Below are 24,212 nucleotides of genomic sequence, written 5' to 3'. Positions count from 1 at the left end.
AACCATTTCCTTCTCCTATACCCTAAGTGACAGACTGAAACAGTTTCCTTGGAGATTTTTATTGTGGGTATAGGGCATAAAGGAAATATCTCCCCAACTTGAATGCAGACCAGGAGCAAGAAATCAGAAGCACCATTTACTGAATAGGGAATCCTTTCCCCATTACTTGTTTTTAACAGCTTTGTCAAAGATCAGATGGTTGAAGGTGTGCAGCCTTATTTCTGGTGTCTCTATTGTTCTGTTGTTCTATGTGTCTGTTGTACCAGTACCATGCTGTTTTGGTTACAGTGGCCCTGTAGTGTAGCTGAAAGTTGGGTAATGTGAGACCTCCAGCTTTGTTCTTCTTACTTAGGATTGCTTTGGTTATTTGGGCTCTTTTTGGGTTCCATATGAATGTTAAAATAGTTTTTTTCTAGTTCTATGAAAAATGTCATTGGCAGTCTGATAGGAATAGCATTGGATCTATAAATTGCTTTGGGCAGTACAGCCATTTTAATGATATTGATTCTTCCAATCCATGAGCATTAAATGTTTTTCCACTTGTTTGTGTCATTTCTGATTTCTTTGAGCATTGTTTTGTAATTCTCATTGTAAAGATCTTTTACCTCCCTGGTTAGCTGAATTCCTAGGTATTTTATTATTTTTGTGGCAATTGTGAATGGGATTGCATTCTTCATTTGGCTCTTGGCTTGGCTATTATTGGTGTATAGGAATGCTAGTAATTTTTGTGCTTTAATTTTTTATCCTGAAACTTTGCTGGAGCTGTTTATAGGCTAACGGAGCTTTTGGGTTGAGACTCTGGGGTTTTCTATATATAAGATTATGTCATTTGCAAACAGAAACAATTTGACTTCCTCTCTTCCTATTTGAATGCCCTTTATTTTTTTTCTCTTGCCTGATTTTCCTGGTCAGGACTTCCAATACTATATTGAACAGGAGTGGTGAGAGAGGGCATCCTTGTCTTGCACTGGTTTTCAACAAGAATGCTTCCAGCTTTTACCCATTCAGTATGATGTTGGCTGTGGGTTTGCCATAGATGATGCTTATTATTTTGAGGTATGTTCCCTCAATACCTAGTTTATTGAGGTAATCATATGTGGTTTGCCTTCAGTTCTGCTTATGTGATGAATCGTATTTATTGATTTGCATATCTTGAGCCAACCTTGCATCCCAGGGATAAAGCCTACTTGATCTTGGTGGATTAGCTTTTTGATGTGCTGCCAGATTCTGTTTGTCAGTATTTTGTTGAGGATTTCTGCATCAATGTTCATCAAGAATATTAACCTGAAGTCTTCTTTTTCTGTTGTGTCTCTGCCAGGTTTGGGTATCAGGGTGATGTTGGCCTCACATAATGAGATGAGGAGTCCCTCCTCAATTTTTGGAATAGTTTCAGTGAGAATAATACCAGCTCTTCTTCATACATATGGTAGAATTTGGCTTTGAGTCTGTCTGGCCCTGAGCTTTTTTTTTTTTTTTTTTTTTTTTTTCCGCTTTGGTTGGTAGACTATTTATTACTGATTGAATTTTAAAGCTTGTTATTGGTCTGTTCAGGGAATCAATTTCTTCCTGGTTCAGTCTTGGATGGGTGTATGTGCCCAAGAATTTAACCATCTCTTCCAGGTTTTCTAGTTTGTGTGCATAGTGGTGTTTATAGTACTTTCTGATGGTTAATTTTATATCTGTGGGGTCAGTGGTAACATCCCCTTTGTCATTTCTAATTGTTTTTATTTGCATCTTCTCTCTCTTCTTATTAGTTCAGCTAGTGGCCTATCTTATTAATTTTTCAGAAAAACACCAGCTGCTGGATTTGTTGATCTTTTGAATGGTCTTCTGTGTCTTGGTCTCCTTCAGTTCAGCTCTGATTTGTGTTATTTCTTGTCTTCTGCTAGGTTTGGGGTTGGTTTGCTCTTGCATCTCTAGTTCTCTTAGTTACGATGTTAAGTTGTGAATCTGAGATCTAACTTTTTGATGTGGACATTTAATGCTATAAATTTCCCTCTTACCACTACCTTAGCTGTGTCCCAGAGGTTCTGGTATATTGTATCTTTGTTCTCCTTAGTTTCAAAGAACTTCTTGATTTCTGTCTTAATTTCATTATCTACCACAAAGTTAATCAGAAGCATGTTGTTTAATTTTCATGTAATTGTGTGGTTTTGAGAAATTCTTTTAGTCTTGATTTCTAATTTTATTGCTTTATGGTTTGAAAGTATGCTTGGTATGATTTCAGTTTTTTTCTATTTGCTAAGGATTCTTTTATGTCTGATTGTTTGTTCTATTTTACAGTATGTGTCATGTGGCAATGAGAAGAATGTACATTCTGTTGTTTTGGGATGGAGAACTCCGTAGAGGTCTATCAGATCCATTTTGTCTAATGTTGAGTTCAGGTCCTGAATATCATTGCTAATTTTCTGCCTTTGCCTAATACTGTCAGTGGATTGTTGATGTCTCCACCATTATTGTGTGGGAGTCTAAGTATCTTTGTGAGTCTCTAAGAACTTGGTTTATGAATCTGGGTGCCTCTGTTTTGGGTGCATATATATTTAGGATAGTTAGGTCTTCTTGTTGAATTGTACTCTTTACCATTATTGTCATGCCCTCTTTTGTCTTTTTTTATCTTTGTGGTTTAAAATCTGTTTTGTCTGAAATTAGGATTGCAACCCTTGCTTTTATCTGATTTCCATTTGCTTGGTAGATTTTCCTCCATGCCTTTATTCTGAGCCTATGGATGTCATTGCATGTGAGATATGTGTTTTGAAAACAGCATCCTGTTGAGTCTTGGTTTTCTATCTACCTTACCACTCTGTGCTTTTTAAGTTGGGGCATTTAGCCCATTTACATTCAAAGTTAATATGAATATGTGTACATTTGATCCTGCCATTCTGTTGTTAGGTGGTTATTACGCTGGCTTGTTTGTGTGGTTGCTTTATAGTGTCACTGCTCTGTTCACTTAAGTGTGTTTTTGTATTGGCTGGTAATGGCCTTTCCTTTCCATATTTAGTGCTCCTTTCAAGATCTCTTGTCAGGCGGGTCTAGTGGTAACAAACTACCTTACCATTTGCTTATAGGGAAAGGATTTTATTTCTTTGTTGGTAAGAAAGCTTAGTTTGGCTGGATATGTAATTCTTAGTTGAATATTTTTTTCTTTAAGAACATTATATAGGCTCTCAATCTCTTCCGGCTTTTAAGGTTTCTGCTGAGCAGCTTGCTGTTAGCCTGATGAGGTTCGCTTTGTAGGTGACTTGCCTTTTCTCTCTAACTGCCTTTAACATTCCTTTCTTTTATTTTGACCTTAGAAAATCTGATGATTGTATGTCTTGGGGGTGATCTTCTTCTGTAGAATCTTGCAGAGTTATCTGTATTTCCTGAATTTGACTGTTGACTTCTCTAGAGAGGTTGGGGAAGTTTTTATAAATGAAAACCTGGAACAGTTTTCAGGTTGTTTGTGCCCTCCCCATCTCTTTGAGGGATGCCAATGATTAAAAATATGGAACACTCCACACATTTGCATATCATCCTTGTGTAGGAGTCATGCTAATCTTCTCTCTATCATTCCAATTTTAGTACAGGTGCTGTTAAAGTGAACACATAAGCCAAGTTTTCTAATAACAGCAAGGCAGATGACTGTTCCCCAAGGGCAGCTGGCTCCTAAGAAAGAGGAGTGAACAGCTAACCATTCTCACTAGTCCTCCTAACCTCACTCATCTAATATTTCTGTTTCTGTAGGAAGGAATAAAGGGTGGAGCAATCAGCCAATGTGTTTAGAGAAAATTTCTTGTTATGAAAACAATCCTAAAATTCATATGGAACCAAAAAAGAACCAAAAGGATCTCACATAGCCAAGGCAAGACTAAGCAAAAAGAACAAACCTGGAGGCATCACACTACCAGACTTCAAACTATACTACAAGGCTATAGTTACAAAAGCGGCATGGTACTGGTATAAAAATAGGCATGTAAGGGCCAGGCGTAGTGGCTTATGCCTGTAATCCCAGCACTTTGGGAGGCTGAGGTAGGCAGATTACCTGAGGCTAGGAGTTTGAGACCAGCCTCACCAACATGGAGAAACCCCGTTTCTACTAAAAATATGAAATTAACTGGGTGTGGTGGCACATGCCTGTAATCCCAGTAATCCCAACTACTCGGGAGGCTGAGGCAGAAGAATTGCTTGAACCTGGGAGGTGGAAGTTGTAGTGAGCCGAGATTGTGCCATTGCACTTCAGCCTGGGCAACAAGAATGAAACTTCATCTCAAAAAGAAAACAAAACAAACAAACAAACAAACAAAAACAGAAATAGGCATGTAGACTAATGAAACAGAATACAGAACCTAGAAATAAAGTTAAATATTTACAGTCAACTGATCTTTGACCAAGTAAACAAAAACATAAAGTGGGGAAAGGACACTCTATTCAACCAACAGTGCTAGGATAATTGGCAAGCCACATGTAGAAGAATGAAGCTGGATCCTCATCTCTCACATTACACAAAAATCAACTGAAGATGGATCAAATACTTAAATCTAAGACCTGAAACCATAAAACTTCAAGAAGATAACATTGGAAAAACTCCTCTCAATGTTAGCTTAGGCAAAGAATTCATGACTAAGAACCCAAACAGAAATGCAACAAAAACAAAGATAAATGGATGGGACCTAATTAAACTAAAAATCTTCTGCACAGCAAAAGAAATAATCAGCAAACAGACAACATACAGAATGGGAGAAAATTTTTGTAATCTATGCACCCAACAAAGGACTAATATACAGAATCTACAAGGAGCTCAAAAAATAAAGCAAGAAAAAGAACAAAACGGAGGTCTGTTCCAAGATGGCCGAATAGGAACAGCTCTGGTCTGCAGCTCTCAGCATGATTGATGCAGAAGACAGGTGATTTCCGCATTTCCAACTGAGGTACCTGGTTCGTCTCATTGGGACTGGTTGTAAAGTGGGTACAGTCCATGAAGGGCGAGTCAAAGCAGGGTGGGGCATCGCCTCTCCCGGGAAGTGTAAGAGGTTGGGGGATTTTCCTTTCCTAGCCAAGGGAAGCCATGACAGACTGTACCAGGAAAACCGGGACATTGCCACCTAAACACTGTGGTTTTCCAACGGTCTTAGCAAACGGCACACCAGGAGATTATATCCCACGCCTGGCTCAGTGGGTCCCATGCCCATGGAGCCTTGCTCACTGCTAGTCCCAGATTGAACTGCGAGATGGCAAGTCTAGCTGGGGGAGGGGTGTCCACCATTGCTGAGGCTTGACTAGGTAAACAAAGCAACCAGGAAGCTCGAACTGGGTGGAGCCCACCACAGCTCAATGAGGCCCACCTGCCTCTGTAGACTCCACCTCTGGGGGTAGGGTATAGCTGAACAAAAGGCAGCAGAATCTTCTGCAGAATTAAACGTCGCTATCTGACAGCTCTGAAGAGAGCAGTGGTTCTCCCAGCACAGTGTTTAAGGTCTGAGAATCGACAGACTGCCTCCTCAAGTGGGTCCCTGATCCCTGTGCAGCCTAACACTAGGGGCCGACTGACACCTGATACAGCCTGGTGCCCCTCTGAGATGAAGCTTCCAAAGGAAGGATCAGGCAGCAATATTTGCTGTTCTGCAATATTTGCTGTTCTGCAGCCTCCGCTGGTGATACCCAGGCAAATAGGGTCTGGAGTGGACCTCCAGCAAACTCCAAAAGACCTGTAGCTAAGGAATCTGACTGTTAGAAGGAAAATTAGCCAACAGAAAGGAATAGCATCAATATCAACAAAAAAGGACACCCACACCAAAACCCCATCTGTAGGTCACCATCATCAAAGACCAAAGTTAGACAAAACCACAAAGATGGGGATAAACCAGAGCAGAAAAGTTGAAAATTCTAAAAACCAGAGCTCCCCTTCTCCTCCAAAGGATCGCAGCTCCTTGCCAGCAACAGAACAAAGCAAGACAGAGAATGACTTTGATGAGTTGACAGAAGTAGGCTTCAGAAAGTCAGTAATAACAATTTCTCCAAGCTAAAGGAGGGTGTTCAAACCCACCAAAAGGAAGCTAAAAAACTTGAAAAAAGATTAGACAAATGGTTAACTAGAATAAACAGTGTAGAGAAGACCTTAAATGACCTGATGGAGCTGAAAACCATGGCACGAGAACTATGTGACACATGCACAAGCTTCAGTAACCAATTCAATCAAGTGGAAGAAAGGGTATTAGTGACTGAAGATCAAATTAATGAAATACAGTGAGAAGAGAAGTCGAGAGAAAAAAGAGTAAAAAGAAACAAACAAAGCCTCCAAGAAATATGGGACTATGTGAAAAGACCAAATCTACGTTTGATTGTTGTACCTGAAAGTGATGGGGAGAATGGAACCAAGCTGGAAAACACTCTTCAGGATATTATTCAGGAGAACTTCCCCAACCTAGCAAGGCAGGTCAACATTAAATTGAGGAAATAGAGAGGACACCACAAAGATACTCCTCGAGAAGAGCAACACCAAGACACATAATTGTCAGATTCACCAAGGTTGAAAGGAAGGAAAAAATGCTAAGGGCAGCCATAGAGAAAGGTTGGATGACCCACAAAGGGAAGCCCATCAGACTAACAGCGAATCTCTCAGCAGAAACCGTACAAGCCAGAAGAGAGTTGGGGTCAATATTCAACATTCTTAAAGAAAAGAATTTTCAACCGAGAATTTCATATCCAGCCAAACTAAGCTTCATAAGCGAAGGAGAAATAAAATCCTTTACAGACAAGCAAATGCTGAGAGATTTTGTCACCACCAGGCCTGCCTTACAAGAGCTCCTGGAGGAAGCACTAAACACAGAAAGGAACAACCGGTACCAGCCACTGCAAAAACAGGCCAAATTGTAAAGACAATTGAAGCTAGGAAGAAACTGCATCAACTAACGGGCAAAATAACCAACTAACATCATACTGACAGGATCAAATTCACACACAACAACATTAACCTTAAATGTAAATGGGCTAAATACTCCAATTAAAAGACACAGACTGGCAAATTGGATAAAGAGTCCAGACCCATCAGTGTGCTGTATTCAGGAGACCCATTTCATGTGCAGAGACATACGTAGGTTTAAAATAAAGGGATGGAGGAAGATCTACCAAGCATAAGGAAAGCAAAGAAAGGTAGGGGTTTCAATCCTAGTCTCTGATAAAACAGACTTTAAACCAACAAAGATCAAAAGAGACAGAGAAGGCCATTACATAATGGTAAAGGGATCAATTCAACAAGAAGACCTAACAATTCTAAATATACATGCATCCAATACAGGAGCACCCAGTTTCATAAAGCAAGTCCTGAGAGACCTAAAAAGAGACTTAGACTCCCACAAAATAATAATGGGAGAATTTAACACCCCACTGTCAATAGTAGACAGATCAATGAGACAGAAGGTTAACAAGGATATCCAGGACCTGAACTCAGCTTTTAACCAAGCAGACCTAATAGACATCTACAGAACTCTCCATCACAAATCAACAGAATATACATTCTTCCCACACCACATAGCACTTATTGCAAAATTGACCACATAGTTGGAAGTAAAGCACTTCTCAGCAAATGTAAAAGAACAGAAATCACAACAACCTATTTTTCAGACCACAGTGCAATCAAATTAGAACTCAGGATTAAGAAACTCACTCAAAACTGCACAACTACATGGAAACTGAACAACCTGCTCCTGAATGACTACTGGGTAAATAACGAAATGAAGGCAGAAACAAAGATGTTCTTTGAAACCAATGAGAACAAAGACACAATATACCAGAATTTCTGGGACACATTTAAAGCAGTGTGTAGAGGGAAATTTATAGCACTAAATGCCCACAAGAGAAAGGAGAAAAGATCTAAAATTTACACCCTAACATCACAATTAAAAGAACTAGAGAAGCAAGAAAAAACACATTCAAAAGCAAACAGAAGGCAAGAGAAAACCAAGATCAGAGCAAAACTGAAAGCGTTAGAGACACAAAAAAATCCTTTAAAAAATCAATGAATCCAGGAGCTGGTTTTTTGAAAAGATCAACAAAATTGATAGACTGCTAGCAAGACTAATAAAGAAGAAAAGAGAGAGGAATCAAATAGACACTGCTGGTGGGACTGTAGACTAGTTCAACCATTGTGGAAGACAGTGTGGTGATTCCTCAATGATCTAGAACTAGAAATACCATTTGACCCAGCCATTCCATTACTGGGTATATACCCAAAGGATTATAAATCATGCTACTATAAAGACACATGCACACGTATGTTTATTGCGGCACTAATCACAATAGCAAAGACTTGGAACCAACCCCAATGTCCATCAATGTTAGACTGGATTAAGAAAATGTGGCACATATACACCATGGAATACTATGCAGCCATAAAAAAGGATGAGTTCATGTCCTTTGTAGTGATATAGATGAAGCTGGAAACCATCATTCTGAGCAAACTATCACAAAGACAGAAAGACAAACACCACCTGTTGTCACTCGTAAGTGGGAATTGAACAATGAGAACACTTGGACACAGGGTGAGGAACATCACACACCAGGCCTGTCGTGGGGTGATGGGATGGGGGAGGGATAACATTTTGAGCAATACCTAATGTAAATGACGAGTTATTCAGTGCAGCAAACCAACACAGCACATGTATACATATGTGACAAACCTGCACGTTTTACACATGTACCCTAGAACTTAAAGTATAATAAATAAATAAATAAAAATAATCCCATCAAAAAGTGGGCTAAGTACATGAATATACAATTCTCAAAAGCAGAAATACAAATGGTCAACAAACTTTTGAAAAAATGTTCAATATCACTAATTATCAGAGAACTGCAAATCAAATTCCACAATGAAATAACACCTTACTCCTGCAAAAATGGTCATAATTTAAAAATAAAAAATGAACACATGTTGTCATGGATGTGGTGAAAAGGGAACACTTTCACCTGGATGGTGGGAATATAAACTAGTACAACCACTATGGAAAACAGTATGGAGATTCCTTTAAGAACTAAGAGTACACCTACCATTTGATCCAGCAATTCCATTACTGGGCATCTTCCTAGTGGAAAAGAATTCATTATATGAAAAAGACACTAGCACACACATGTTTATAGCAGCACAATTTTGAATTGCAAAAATATGGAACCAGCCTTAATGCCCATCGAACAATGAGTGGATAAAGAAAATATGATCTACATCATGGAATACTAACCAGCCCTAAAAAGGAATAAAATAATGACATTTGCTGCAACCTGGATGGACTTGGAGACCATTATTCTAAATGTAATAACTCAGGAATGCAAAACCAAATATTGTATGTTCTCACTTATAAGCAGGAGCTAAGCTATGAGGATGCAAAAGCATAAGAATAATATAATAGAATTTGGGGACTCCAGGGAAGGGTAGGAGGGGGTGAGGGATAAAAAAAAAAAAAAAAAAAAAAAAAAAAAACACCACACATTGGGTACAGTGTACACTGCTCCAGTGATGGATGCACCAAAGTATCAGAAATCACCACTTTTTCATGCAACCGAACACCACCTGTTTCCCCAAAACTATTGAAATAAAAATTTAAGAAATAAAAAATAAAAATAAAATGAAAAAAAGAAAACCAGTTGTGAAGACATATTCTATCTGCTACTATGCACCGTAGCACTTTATCATGTTCTGCCTTGTGTAATATGCTGCCGGGGTGGCTGGGGGAAGCATTTCTCTAGAGGAAATGTCATTTATTCTGAAACAGGAAATAGGATGGCTTTTGAGGCTGCAATTTCAGTGCTAAAGGGCAGAGTTAGGGGAAGGAGTCGGTTCTAGCCTACAGGCCTTGCAGACCTGCCTTGGGGCAAATGGCTGTGGCGTGTGTGTGTGTGTGTGTGTGTGTGTGTGTGTGTGTGTATGCATGTGTGTCCACACACACTCACATGTACTCATGTGTAAAATAGAGAAGCTATGGACCCAAGCATAAAAAATTATTGAGAACTGGAATTATAGGTGTAGGGAGGGACTATAGCTGAGTATATCCAGGGTGAGGGTATCAGAAGAGAGACATCCTCTTCTCTATATCTGGAGAGCTTCCAGCTGGCATGAACAGGGACCTGACATCACCAGAGCCCTTCTTCAGCAGACAGGGCATTGTACTAGACTCCAGGATGGCCAGGATAGGGGGCGGGGTAGATGACCAAAATGCTAGGCTGCCAATATTTCAGTAACACCATTCTTTTGGCACAGGAGCCAAATGTATCATGAGTATCTCCAACAGAACTGAAAGTAATTTCTCTTTAGCACCAGAGTAATAAAGACCAATTCCTTGAACTAAGGAAGTACAGGTTGAATATCCCTTATCCAAAATGCTTGGGACCAACAGTGTTTCAGATTTCTGACTTTGTTGTTGTTGTTGTTTTTTATTTTGGAATATTTGCATTGCCAAATCCAAAATCCAAAATGCTCCAATGAGCATTTCCTTTGGTGCTCAAAAAGTTTCAGATTTTGGAGTATTTTGGATTTTGAATTTTCAGATTTGAGATGCTCAAACTGTATAGCTGGGATCCCAGAAGCTACCATGGTTGGAAAGAAGTACACACTTCCAGTTAGGATGAGGTCTCCGAGTTATTTCATCAGACTATCAAAAAGATTGGTTTCCTTTTTAATTCCCTAACTCATGTAAATTAAGATGGTTTCTTGCTTACACCTTAGATTTTTGGAGATAGGGTAGCATAATGATTAAGAGTATATATCCTGAAGCTAAACCGCCTGGATTTAAATCCTGGCTCTGCCATTTACAAGCTTTGTGACCTGTGCTCAAGTCTCCTCAAACGTGAAATAGTGATGGTAATAACTAACTTATGGGATGTAGGGAGGATTAAAGAAAGTTAACATGTGTAAGCTCTTGGCACAGTGCCTGGCACATACCAAGTGTTCACTAAATATCAGGTATTGATATTAATATTCTCTTGTTTCTTTTTCCTAGATATCTTGCCTACTCCAATGGAAATGGAATCTCCCAAAAGGCTCCCAGAACAGGTTGAGCATACTCACAATCAGCACTTAATGACAGAGCCCTTTCTTCAAAAGAAAGAGAACTGAAAAGAAACAGAATACCAGAATTCCGAGTTTGACGTGAGGGTTTCCAGCTGAGAGTTATTTTAAGGAACAAGCAGGTAGTGTCATGAAGACTTGGGAGCAGCTCAGTATTCCCACAGAGAGACTCCACTGGCAAGCAAATCATTTAGCAGAGCCCAGGGTGTTCCTAGGAGATTCAGGCAGGGGGCCCAAACACGATTATTTTTGTTTCCATTTCTAAGGAAAAGCTGGAAGGGAGAGGAATTTGGATTGAGAAAGTAAAATAAGGGGATTGGATAAGATGATCTCCAAAGACTGTTCCAGCATTCTGCAAGACACTGAGTCTGTGAGCATGACTAAAAGAATGAAGATTTAAAAATATTCAAGGCAGGAGAATGCAGGCAGATGCTCAGGAAAATATGTCCCAACCAAATTCCTGCTGAACCTCAGAATACCCTGGTAAGAGAAATGATGTGAATTTCATACCCAGAGTTATGGAAAATAAAATGAAACACATAAGGTTGGGGGAAAATTTTACACTGGCAGAGATAGAACCTTTTTTATTTAGTCAGTCTTTCCTCATTTCACCATGGCTAGAAGTTATGTTGTGTCAAAGGAAGCTTCAAAAGAGTTTTGATGGACAAATTCAACAGTGGCTACAATCAAATCTTCCCTATTCTCTTTTGAAATCTCCTATTTGAGCAATAGTTATTAGGCCTAGACTTACAAGGGCAAACTAATTCATAAATTGTATTTAAATGTGACTGTCTAAAGATCTCAGGACTAGTATGGTGGTCTCATATATCTCTAATAAGCAGTTCAAATAGTTGTGATGTGAGTAGAGTTTGTGTGTTATAAGGTCATTAAATGAGGCTGTAAAATGCCATTTGATGAATAAGAATATTAAAATGGAATTAAAGTATTGTTGCAAGAGAGGAATTTTTGTGCTTTAAGAGATGAAAGATGGGGGAAGTTTTGGCAAGAACCAGGGATGAGACAAGCAGCTGCTGTGCAAATCTCTTTGCTATTATTCTACCAGCGCATCCCTGAAGTTTCCAGGCCAGGATTTCTCACCCTACACAAACACCAATCATTCTGCCAAGATGTTGGCTAAGCATTCAGTGTAGGAGCTGTGCCACTCTATTCTGTCCGTTAGCAAAGCCACAGACTTACCACGCTCCTTCTTCCTCTGCCATTCAGTCTTTAAAATGGCCGTTGTTACCCTGTTTATCATTCCTTCTTTGGTGGAAAGAAGAGAAACTTTATAAGTCATCATCTGAAATCTGGAACAGCAGTCGTCCTCCGGTGCTACCTTCCTGTTCACCCCAGCCTTCACCATCTTAACAGCATGGCACAATTCAGGAGCATTCTTGTTATGGTTGCAGCTTGGGCAATCTTCTCTCGAGGCACAGAGAACATGCCTATTAGCACTGATTCACTTTATCCTCAGTTGTCAGCTTCTTTGGATAAGTGATTCTCATGAGAATGACCTCCTGCAACACCAAGTATATTGGGCCCTTCCCATTTTGGAAGAAGCATTTGCATCCGTGCAGGTTAGCACGCCAGGTAGAGAAAATATACTAAATAATAATGATAATAAAAAGTTGGCCTCATCTCTTGGTCATTCAGTGACTCAGATTTCCTACCTGAAAACTAGGCTCAAGTCAGTATCTCTGTGACTAGCCAAAATGTCTGCATATTTGAAAAATGTGTAGATGTCGGATACCAAGTGTACTCACTCAAATGATTAACTCACATTTTGGCAACTGCATAATGCCAAATAGCATTTTGGTAAAAGATTTCATGGAATTAAAAAAAAAATCAACAAAAGGAATTTTGGTGTAAACAAAATAGATCTAATTATTCTAACTTTTTGACCTGCCAGGGCTGGTTAAGCTCTGAGTGCGCCTTAGTTAGCTTGCTCCCAGGCCACCTGCCTCCCTCATTCTCAGCTTTCCTTGTAACATATGAGGTAAAAAAAGAAATTAAAGACCTGAGTTCAAATCCCAGCCCACCAGGCGAGTTATTTGGCCATGCTGAGCCTCAGTCGTATGATCTGTAAAGTGGGAATGGTAATAATATACCATGTGGCAATGTTGTAAAGAGTAAATATAGTATACTTTAAGCCCCCAGCTCACAGCAGACCCTAGAAAAATAAACAGTAGATTAATGGGGGCAAATATGGTGTGAATTAGCAACTCCCTCCTACAGTCTTAGGGTTTCTCGAAGTCTGAGCTCTGACCATCTGCTGCAGAATTCTTCCAGGAAGCTTAGGAGAGACAGAGACTTCTGATCCCTACCCCAGATGTGACAAATCAGAATCTCTGAGACTGACCATTTCTAATACCTCCCCAGTTTCCAGATGACTCTTGAGTATCTAAAAATTTGCGAGCCACTGAATTACAGCATAATTTAAAACTTATTACCCCTTTTAGTCATTGGTTTGTAAAGAAATAGATAGCTCATGTGTTTCAGTGATTTTTAAGCACTCCCTACAGTTCCTGTGTCCCAAGATCCACAGGTTCTCTTAACAATTAAATAATACGGTCAGTTTGGGAAAGCTTAAAAAGCTGATCAAAGTAGTTTATAGGGAAGCTGGCTTTGTGTTTTTGTTTTTTTGTCTTTTTTGCTTGACTTGCTGGCCAACTGAGCAACTGAGTGATTTTGTGCTATGATTTAGGCCCAATGGGTGGGACTTATCTAACTCCCTGGGTTAAAGAGTTAATATTAAACAGAATTTTATAACACTTACTAGTTTAGCTTGTTAAAATTTCAATTACCACACAAGGTGACTGGTTTAAAATCCACTGGTTCTTGTACTTGATAGTCCAAAAGAACTCTTAGCCCAGAAGCACTGAAGTCTTGAGCTTTCAGCTGAGCAGAGAAAAATGATTCAGCAGGCATGACAGTGTGGATTCCTATTAGCACAGAGTAAGAATCCAAACAGCACATAGTGGCCATTTCTTCGGCAATATAGACCTGGTGTATCTGCTGAAAAGGCAAAAATGGAGCTGGCAGAGCTGGCAGGCTCCTAGAGTGTTCATCCAACAGTGGAACCAGGGTAGCACTATGGAGCTGAAAAGTGAGCCAGTTTCACTAGCAAAGATGAGGAGCTCCCCCTCCACATTTGTGGTGCCTTTATTAAATGGGACCCACAGCTGAGTAGTGATATGGAGAACTTGGAGCAGGGCCACGACAGGCAATCAAGATCAATCAGGCTTCTGGGGCATAAATACTTCAAGGGCTTGGCCTTCTCTAGACCAAAACAATGGAACTGTGGGCTGGCAGAGTGAGTGTGCAAGGGAAATCAACAGTTCATTGAGATGGCTCAGTGATAGTTTAAATATTTCTACTAAGAATATCAAAAGAAAGGGCTTGAGCAGAAATTGGGCTTGAAATTGGAGTCCTGATTGTGAGGGAAAGGGTTATCCTGTTTTAGGCAAAGCTCTAGAGCCCCTTTTCCACTTCAGAGCACCCAGCCCCTCCACCACCCACTCTCCTCACTCACTCCTCACTCTAGTAGCCACCACTTCTTGACGTAGGGTTGACAACCTGCCAAATACTGTGTTCACTGCATTATATTTAATACCTCATTTAATTCTCAGGGTAACCCTGCAAAGCGGGTAGTGGTGTGCTCATTTACAAAAGAGAAACAGGCTCCGTGAGATTAAGCAAGAAGGCCATGTAGCCAGAAAAACGGCACAGTCAAGCTGTCTCATTCCAAATCTCATAAACACTACTTTATCCTGCCCACTTGTGTATAGCTTGGGAGGCCAGTGTGACTGGAAGCAAGAAAGCAAGTGAATGAGTAGGGGGGAGGTTACGAGATGTAGGCAGAAAGTAACGGGGTGCATGGGGGTGAAGTGACCCCCCTATGAAAAGTGCCCTTCAAGGCCACCAAAGGATGTTGCATTTTCTTCTTAATATGAAGGGAAACCACGGGGGCAGGGGGGCGGGTTTCAACAGAAAAGTTCTACTTTAGATTTTAAACACATCTTTTTGAACATATTTTAGGGGGAAAGGGGTGGAAGCCAGGAAAAAAGTTGTGTAGCTATTTTAAATAGTCCAGGTGGAAGATGATGTTTTGCAGTAGGTAGGAGTGGCAAAGATATGGGGAAGTGGGTACATTCTAGAGACATTTCAAGGGTAAAACAAGCAGCATGTGATGAATTGGTAAGTGATATGCCCACGGTTACATAGGAAGTAAGAGGCTGGACTGCAATTGGAACCAGGCTCTAACTACTTGAAAGCAGACCCTGTGAGCTTTCCACAAACTACAGTGAGCTGTGGTCATCAGTTCTGAGAAAGGGATTTCAGAATTCCTGCACCTGAGGCCAAAACAGGAAAAGCTCCCAGTGAAATGTATGACTGAATTATGTGTTTCCTGTGTGTCCTCTCTCTAAAAAAAAGAGGGGTTGACAGCAGATTATCCAGGACAAATAGAAAACAATGACAAGGCCGAGTGTGGTGGCTCACGCATATAATCCCAACACTTTGGGAGGCCGAGGCAGGTGGATCATCTATGATCCTCAAGACCAGCTGGGCAAACATGGCAAAACCCCATCTCTACTAAAAATAAAATATAAAAATTAGCCAGGTGTGGAGGTGGGTGTCTGTAATTCCAGCTACTTGGGAGGCTGAGGCAGGAGAATAGTTTGAACCCAGGAGGCAGAGGTTGCAGTGAACCGAGACCACGTCATTGCACTCCAGCCCGGGCAACAACAGTGAAACTTTGTCTAAAACAAACAGAAAACTATGACTAGACCCCTATCTGACCATTCTGGCCCACTTTGAAGGCTAATGAAACAAGGTGAGCTGATGGCCTAGATAGCTACTGCGGGCAGAAGAAAAAGAAAACTTTACATTTAACCTATATTAGATAGAAAATGGGAGGAGTCATTCAAGAGAAATGAGAAGACTCTGCAGCCACATTTACTCAGTAAAAGCCAAATGGAAGATTGAGCAATTACCCAGTAACTGCAGGCTGGGGAGTCAGCCAATTTGGGTAACTCAGATAAAAACATGTGTTTGGCTGCTTCTCTTGCCTGAATTACTCGATAATGACCCAACCTGTCTGTTTTGCTTAGTTGAAGAGAACAAGAAACAGGTCCATCTGAGGCAGAGAACTTCCATGGGCCATAGCATAGCCCAGGCTGAGGAGCTGTTGGGGAAAGGCTATCCGCGGGAGCCTGGCATGGAGTAAATTAACCATGGCAAGAGGCTACTCTGTCAATGCCCTGTGCTAGATCCTAGAGACCCTAAGATGAATAGTCTAGGGTCTCTAGTCTAGTCTTGAGACAAAATTGAGGAAGGAAAATTATAATAAAATGTATTCAAGTATAGAGCTATCCTTTGAGGAAATGATGGCAACACAAAGAACTCACTCACATTGGGGTGGGATGTGGGGAACAATCAGGGAAGGCTTCCTGGAGGGGATGATATTTGAGCTCGGTCCTGGATGAGGAGGAGTTGTTACCCAGGAAAAGAGAAATGGAGAAAGGAGAGGGAAAGCTAATGAAAGATGATGGCATTCTTTTTCCTCTGGTGGTAAGAGTTAGTTTACCAAGGAATAAGTATAGATAACTTTCAGGGTTTATTGTGCACCAGATACTTTTCTAAGCACTTTATATGTACTATCTTATCACAGGGTGACAATAACCATTTGGGAAAAGTGCTATTATTCCATTTTACGTATGAGAAAACTCTGGCACAGAGCAGTTTAATAACTTGCCCAGAGTTACCACAGTGGGATGTGGCAAAATGAGGACTCCAGATAGCATGACATCAAAGTTTTTGTGATACTTCTTCATGTTGTCAGTAATGTAGCTTCAGCCCTACTGCCATGCCATTCCTGCAGATGTCCATAACAGAGCAGAATAAACTAATGCTTCACAAAGGCCAGAAGTCTGCTCTCAGATTAGAACACTAGCAGGCAAGTGACACACAGAGGCTGCAACTCTGCCTTTGCCCTGCCTGCTCCTGTGCCAGCTCAGCTCCACTTTGACACCTCATCCCCTGCCCTACGTGATCACCACATGCTCCTCAGAGCCCAAGAATTCGCTACAGACTCTCTCGTCTCCCTCCTTCTATCCTAACAGTGGAGGAAGCCCATTATAGGACTGGATCCAAGTCTTTGTTAGAAGTTTCCTGATCCTTCTCCCGCCTTTGCAAGTGCTAGGCTCTACTGAGGAGCCTGTGAAGCTAGTTTTGTTCACCAGGACTCCTGAGACATGTTTCTACCATAGTCATAAATGCACCAGGCTGTCTTCTGAAAGACAAATGATGAACTAGGAAAATTGCACATGGTCTCGCTTGGAAGAGTTTCAACCAAAGATGAAATTTGTGGTTCAGAACCATGCTGGCAAAATAACAGACTCATTCCAGTACATCTGAAAGAAATGAGCTAATAACTAGTAGTGGTTCTCTAGAGACATCACCCTGGTTCCAGGAAGTAAATATTTTGAAATTGAATTTGTAACAATGATTTCCATTTTCAAATATGGCATCATAATTCCTTTGGGTTTAAGAAATTTTTTTTTGAAAACATTCAAATCATTTCTGCAAACTAAATTATACAGAGACTCTCTACATCCAAATCACAGAAGGTCACACCTCTACTTGACTGAATAATTCTTTAAGATCAAGCAGGGAGTTAATGTAGACAGCAAATAGATGTTTTCCATCTGTAGGGAGGTTGGAGTAAGAGCACTTTGCTGGAGAATGTGTAACTCATTAACAGCGTAGATGCTCCACCTCTGACTTTATTTAAAGAAATGCATAAATTGCTTTGTTCCTGGGGTTGCCTGGGATAGGGCAGTGCTTGCCAAACTACTGGTGCTCCATCAGCTCCAACTGCCTGGTCTCAGAGTGCCTGATCGGCCACTAACCCTGCCCTTCTAAATGAACGGATCATGTTTTTATCATGTCTTTTTTCCATTCATCTCACTTTTGCTTCATAAAAACTTTCCTTTTACTGTTGACAAAATCAGCATGCAGGGATGCTAAGTGTCCTTGGGATGTAGTTAATTGGTGTCAGAGAAAGTACCAAAATCCAGGTGTCTCACATTCCATGATAAATGGTGTAAAAAGAATATAAATTGCCATGGGTATATAAGATATTTGCTAAACGAAAGGAAGAATATTTTTCTTGAAGATTTGAGAAGATCTGTTTTGGAATTTGAAGTTATTCCAGGACGCTCAAACATAGAGTCTTATTCTGATTGTTTTTCTACCACCCTCATTCAATCCCTGAGTGATTACTTGGTGACAGGAATTGTGGAGTGTAATGGAAAGCAAGACAGATGTTGTTTCTACCTCCTCAGGACCCCTTCTATTTTCTATTTCTTAACACCTTTTTTTCTTCCATTGATACCCCCATGCAAGTGCCCATACACAGTCCATCCCTAAACTCCACTCTCAGTCACCTAGCAAGTTCAGATCTTTGTAGGAAGTACTGTACTTGATGACAATTTAGAAAAGGAGAAGCTGTTCCCTGTAGTGGTTTTCACATCCTCTTAGCCTATGGCAGTCTATTTCTTATGAAATTCAAGGAACTGGGGGAAATTTGTTAATTTATTCTCCTAAGATCTCTATACATTTATAAAAATAATCTGGTGCCCTGGAGAACTCTTGCATATTAAAACCAAAGGCCTAATTATGTTAATTGAAGCCTCCTAAATTTCAATTCCCTCATCTGTTGAATGAGAATATGATGATACACAGAAAAGCATTTAAAAAGTATGAAGGACCATGTAATAAAGTTCACCATAATCAGCAACAAAGAAAATAGAATATGATAGTGTGTCAGATACTAAAGTAAAACATTTGATATCAAGTGAATGAAACCTCAGTTGAAAAAATCCTAATGAAGGCTCACTTTAGTCATATATGCAGAATAACTAAAGGGAAAAAAAAAGTCATAAAAGTAGCAGCTTGTGCTTACATTTAGCCCCTTTATAAGATACTAGTTTTCAGCTGGACATGGTGGCTCATGCCTGTAATCCCAACAGTTTGGGAGGACAGGTGGGAGGATTGCTTGAGCCCAGGAGTTCGAGACCAGCCTGTGCATCATATTATAGCAAGACCTCATCTCTACAGAAAAATGGTGCCACGCATCTGTAGTTCCAGCTACTTGGGAAGATCACTTGAGCCCAGTAGTTGGAACACAGGGAGACTCTGCCTGAAAAAAAAAAAAAAAATACTAGTTCTCTGAAATGCAAACTACAATTTTATATCAAGTAATAAATAAAATATAAAGTTTTTAAAATTTTTTTGAGTATAAGATTAAAAAAATATTTAACATATCAACTCCAATTTAGGCAGGATAGACAAGGGTTCCAAAAACACTTCAAACACTGCTGGTGGAGATGTAATTTTGTGCAACATTTAGGGGGCAATCAATGCATTTCAAGAGCCTTATTTTAAACCTATGCATGCACATCCATTCCACTTCCAAGAATTCGCACTGGCGAAATAAGAATATAAATTAAAAGGTAGCAGATAGTCACAAAGATGCCATCACAGTGTCATTTAAAATGGTAATAGTATAACATAGTGGTTAAGATTATGGCATCTGGAATCACTGAGCTGCTAAATTCAAATACTGGCTTTGTTACTTGCCACTAAGATAGTAGACATATCAACTTTTTTAATTTCTACGTTTGTAAAATAAGGGTGATAATAGAATCCATTTCGTGAAGTTGCTGTGAATACATTTCAAAATACCCCTGAGGCACTCAAACAGGACATCCTGAAAGTGCTCACAATGTTAGGCTCTATTCATCATAATAAAAAGTTAGATAGAACCTATTTATCTAATAAAATTGTTTCATTCAAGCAATGTAATAATCTATGTTTTAGTCTATTTGGGCTGCTACAACAAAGTGTCAGACTGGGTAATTTATGAACAACAGAAATGTATTGCTCACAGTTCTGGAGGCAGTGAAGTACAAGATCAAGCTACCAGCAGATTCTGTCTGGTGATGACCCATTCCTCATAGATGGCACCTGCTCTGTGTGCTCACATGGCTGAAGGGCAAAGGGGCAAACAAGCCCCTCAGGTGTCCTTTATAAGGGCACTAATCCCATTTTCAAGGGTTCTTCCCTCATGACCTGGTTATCTCTCAGAAGCCCTACCTCTTACTACCACAACAATGGAGACTATGTTTTAATACATGAAATTTGGGGGGACATAGTACTATATATCAATTAAAATGATATTGTAGATAATATTTGACTTGGAAATATATTTACTAAAGGGAAAAAGTAGGGTACAAAATAGTACTTACTATCTGATTGAATCCAAGTAGATGTTTATTAGATGTTATCCAGTGTACCTGAACTTGTTTTGGACTCAGATCCATTTCTCTCTAAATATTTAGTTGTGTTTCAAAAGAGTAAAAATCATACAGTGCCAATATCAGTTTCTTTACCTCCTCAGGTAGGAGCCATTGAGAATTTTTCCTACACTAATATGCTTTTGGTACTTAGTGTACTGCAACCTAAATGACTTCTGTCCTAAATAATAAAATAGAAACATTACTTTTGCTAACTGGTAAAGTCATCCATGCCATAACCAAAGTCCCAAGATGCCACCTAGTTTAATAATGCTACTAATTATACACATAATGTACCACATCAAGAAATACTACAGCTATCAGCTTTCAGATGACTGTAACGAATTTTAAAAGCTTGAGCTGTGATTCTATCTAACAATGTTTATTATGAGATATTCAAAACAGATGTACTTACAATTTACAATGAGTGATGTGGAATTTTAAGAATGACATTTGTCAAAAGTAAAACTACTACTAAATACTACCTTGTCCAACTAAAAATAATCACTTAAAGAGTATTGACTTAGTGTGACTTCCATTTCAATGTTTGAATAGGATTCTTGATTTGCATTGCAAAAAAAAAAAAAAAAAAAAGTATCCTATCCTCTCACAGGTCATGAATGTCTTCACACCTAAGAAATAACTACTTGTTACCCAGGTCTTTGCTACTCCAACAATATAGAGTTTTCTTTCTCTAATCTTCACAAAAGCTGACCATAGTCAATTTCAAGTAAGTATTGTGCTCACATACTTACACCGAATATTACTAGCATGGAAATACTTCAATTCTTCCCTAATTTTAGGTTTTAAAAATAAGATCTCTGGCTAGAGATAGCAAAGTCAGATGCTTATATCACATATCATATTTTTAGTACTTTCATATCTATCTCTTCATGATTAACAATTTTATATGCAGGATATATAAATCTCATCTATTCTGATAGCTTTGAACCTCTTTGTTATGAAGTTTTACTTCAACTATGGGCATTCATCTTTGGGACTAAAAAGGGTGGTGATATGTTTTGTAAAATCTCTCTGTACAGAGTCAGAGGATGGTGAGCACAGGAAAAAGACAGCAAATAATACTCACAATCAGCCACCTCCCAAGGTACGGGATGCCAATTATAGTCAGCTGGGAAATGCTGTAAACTGCTAACAGTGCAGAGCTTGGCTATATTACAAAAGCTTTCCTTGACATCTGGTAAAGGTAAAGCTGACCTCACCACTTCATGCCTGGGACAGGCAGACAAAAACCCACAGAGATTAGTATCAATCTCAAGATCAGATGGATTGACTTTTGGCTACAAAGTGATTTAAAATAAAGTAGCCAGTTAAAAAAAAAAATCCCTCTCTCCCATAATGAAGCAGGTTTGTTGCTTCTGGTTCCAGATAGATGTTACTTATGTCCACATGATTACTTTCTGGTTGTATTTATGATTACTAGAATAAAATTACAAATACTCTACTATTATTTTCAGTCCTCAGCCTGATGGAAATCTGCTCAGTTAAACAAAGACTTAAATCTAAGTTCTAAAAGTTTTTTCTCATTACCTTTTTTCCCCCCAACTGGCATATAAAAAGACAAAAAGTGAGTACTAAATTCTTTAAATACAAAAATTTGCAAGTCCACTGTCACATAAGATAAAGTCCTGAGTTTTAGATTTCAGCTCTCAGAATCACAGTCCCTAAAGCGTATTCACCAAGAAGAAAATGCAAAGAGTTCTTGCTCTAGAAACTTTTAGTTCTCTTTTTTCACTCCTGAAGAAATATATTATGGCCCATATTTCATTTCTGACTTGTAATACCCTCCGAAGTCCATTCTGAAAAGTGTTCTGCCTTCTCTTTCACATTGATTTTATTAGCTGGCCTAAAAGACAATTTTTGCCAAATTAAATGTTTTAATGTGTTCTTTTTTTGAATAATATGTTTCCTACTCAAATGTATTCATACAACACAGCTCAAAACACAACACTTTTTAAAATTATTAGTTGTTAGATTTTAAAGAGACTAAAGTCAACTTATTGCTGAAAACACACAAAAAGGACAAATTGGTTGAAATTTTCATGAGAATGGAAAATGTTTAATAAACTCAGAATGGCGGGCTTATTAAACTATAGTGTTATTTACAGCCATAATTCATCAACCACAAACACAATAATGTGTTTGCATGGCATGCTACAACAGAAGCTTTATTCAGTTCATTCAGAAAACATTGGCAAAATAAATTTCAGTTGCGAATTCACAGATACAAGCTTCAAAGTATAAAGTTGTATGTAACAAAAAATACAGGTAATATTTATAACAATAACTTACAGGTACAAACTAATGATAAACTACAATTTCACAAAAGACTGTAAACATTTTGCACACTTGTCAGTCCTTTCTTTTAGGCAAAGTGCTCTTTTGATGACAAATAAATTAACAGATACACACTAGAGTGAACTATTTCCAGACAATACAAAAAGTTTTGATTTCTTTTCTTCTTGTAAACATAAGTTTTACCAAAATTGAAGAATCAATAAAAGTGTCTTGCAGGCCAACTATAGATACATACCTGGGCAGCAAAGTGATGTTGGAAATGCTTTAGGTGTTAAATAAAAAATTAACAGCAATATCTTTTCAATGGTATTTTATACATAATAAATGATGAATTTATATCCTTAATCAAGTCTATCCCTGAAAAAAGAATTAGGTATGACTTATTGGCAGTTGTGTCATTGAATGGGGTAACAAGGGCTGGAGTCCAAGAGCTGTTGGTGAATGAGCTACAAAATAGAAAGAAATTTGTGGATCAGTTTTGTAGGGTGAATAAAACTGATTTATAAACAAACAAAAACAATCCAAGGCAATGTTTTCATCACTCATTATAGCTGAGGGCACCAAGCTACACTCATTCCACTGACCTCAGCAGAAGCATTAACTTATTCAGCATAGTGAGAGTCCAGGAACAGTTTTACCCCCAAATCTTTATTTGGGGCCACAAGATTTTGCCACTTTAATGTCCTCCATCCATACCCCATTCACTGCACTTCACCCTGAAGCTAGAAAGACATGGGTTCCTCTTCAGAGATGCTGCTAGCTTTCTCGTGAAGGTGTTTGTATAGGATGATCTTCCCCAAGTTTCTTTCATTAATGTTTAATTACCTCCTCCCTAGGCATACATCAAAACACACTGGACTCAGGCAACACTACTGTCTTTCATGTGAACACACACAATTTTAATGCTAGTATAAGTAAATGGCAACAATGTTACAGGCTCTGATTTTTTTATTTAACCAAAACTTAAAATGAAATTTCTGCTTTCAGCAAGGGCTATGTTGCTTCAAACCAAATCTTTCTCTGAGACCAACTAGGAAATCTGGACAAAATTTTAAAAATCTGTTTGAAGGCATCTGAAAGACACTTAAGGAGTGAGGACTTACAAAGTTCCAGAGTGGAGGGAAAGAAAATGAGGATGCTTTTCCTCCCACAAGGATAGTGACAATTTAAAACAAAACAAATGTCTGATAGGCCGAGAAGTTTAGCAGAGCATTCAGAAATTAGACTTTGGCAGAGTGGTAAAAAACAAAGATTAAAGAGCAGGGCCCACTGAAGAGGAGAAGCCCTAGTTAAAAACAACAACAGAAAACAAAATAAAACAAAACAAAACAGGGATACATTTGTGATTCCAAAGAGCTAACTCCAAGGAGTAGTAAAACAAAAATATACCAGCCCTCCTGAGGATTTGTGCCTGATTGGATTAAGTTGATTTCACCCTATCCTGACTACCTGGGGGGTAAAACTAATCTTCTCTAGTGGAAGATATCATCCAAAGCCTCAAA

General features: G+C 39.1%; 1 protein-coding gene and 1 non-coding gene across 2 annotated transcripts in view; both read right to left on the bottom strand.

Annotated features, from left to right (window-relative positions):
* Nucleotides 1–3,478: 3,478 nt before the first annotated feature.
* LOC126944578 (U6 spliceosomal RNA) lies at nucleotides 3,479–3,585 on the bottom strand. Its single transcript, XR_007722120.1, has one exon. It is a non-coding gene; the product is annotated as a U6 spliceosomal RNA (small nuclear RNA).
* An 18,858-nt stretch (nucleotides 3,586–22,443) lies between these two features.
* The window catches only part of LHX8 (LIM homeobox 8), a 32,855-nt gene continuing 31,086 nt past the window's right edge, over nucleotides 22,444–24,212 (bottom strand). Inside the window, exon 10 of the mRNA XM_050772838.1 lies at nucleotides 22,444–23,156. Within this exon, the coding sequence (XP_050628795.1) occupies nucleotides 23,080–23,156 (77 nt within the window). The 3' untranslated portion in view covers nucleotides 22,444–23,079. The remainder of the gene's footprint in view (nucleotides 23,157–24,212) is intronic.

The sequence above is a fragment of the Macaca thibetana genome, chromosome 1 (assembly GCF_024542745.1).
Source record: "Macaca thibetana thibetana isolate TM-01 chromosome 1, ASM2454274v1, whole genome shotgun sequence".
In the NCBI taxonomy this organism is placed as follows: Eukaryota; Metazoa; Chordata; class Mammalia; order Primates; family Cercopithecidae; genus Macaca; species Macaca thibetana.
Note: the sequence above shows the minus strand (reverse complement) of the source record. Positions and strands in the feature narration are given on the sequence as shown.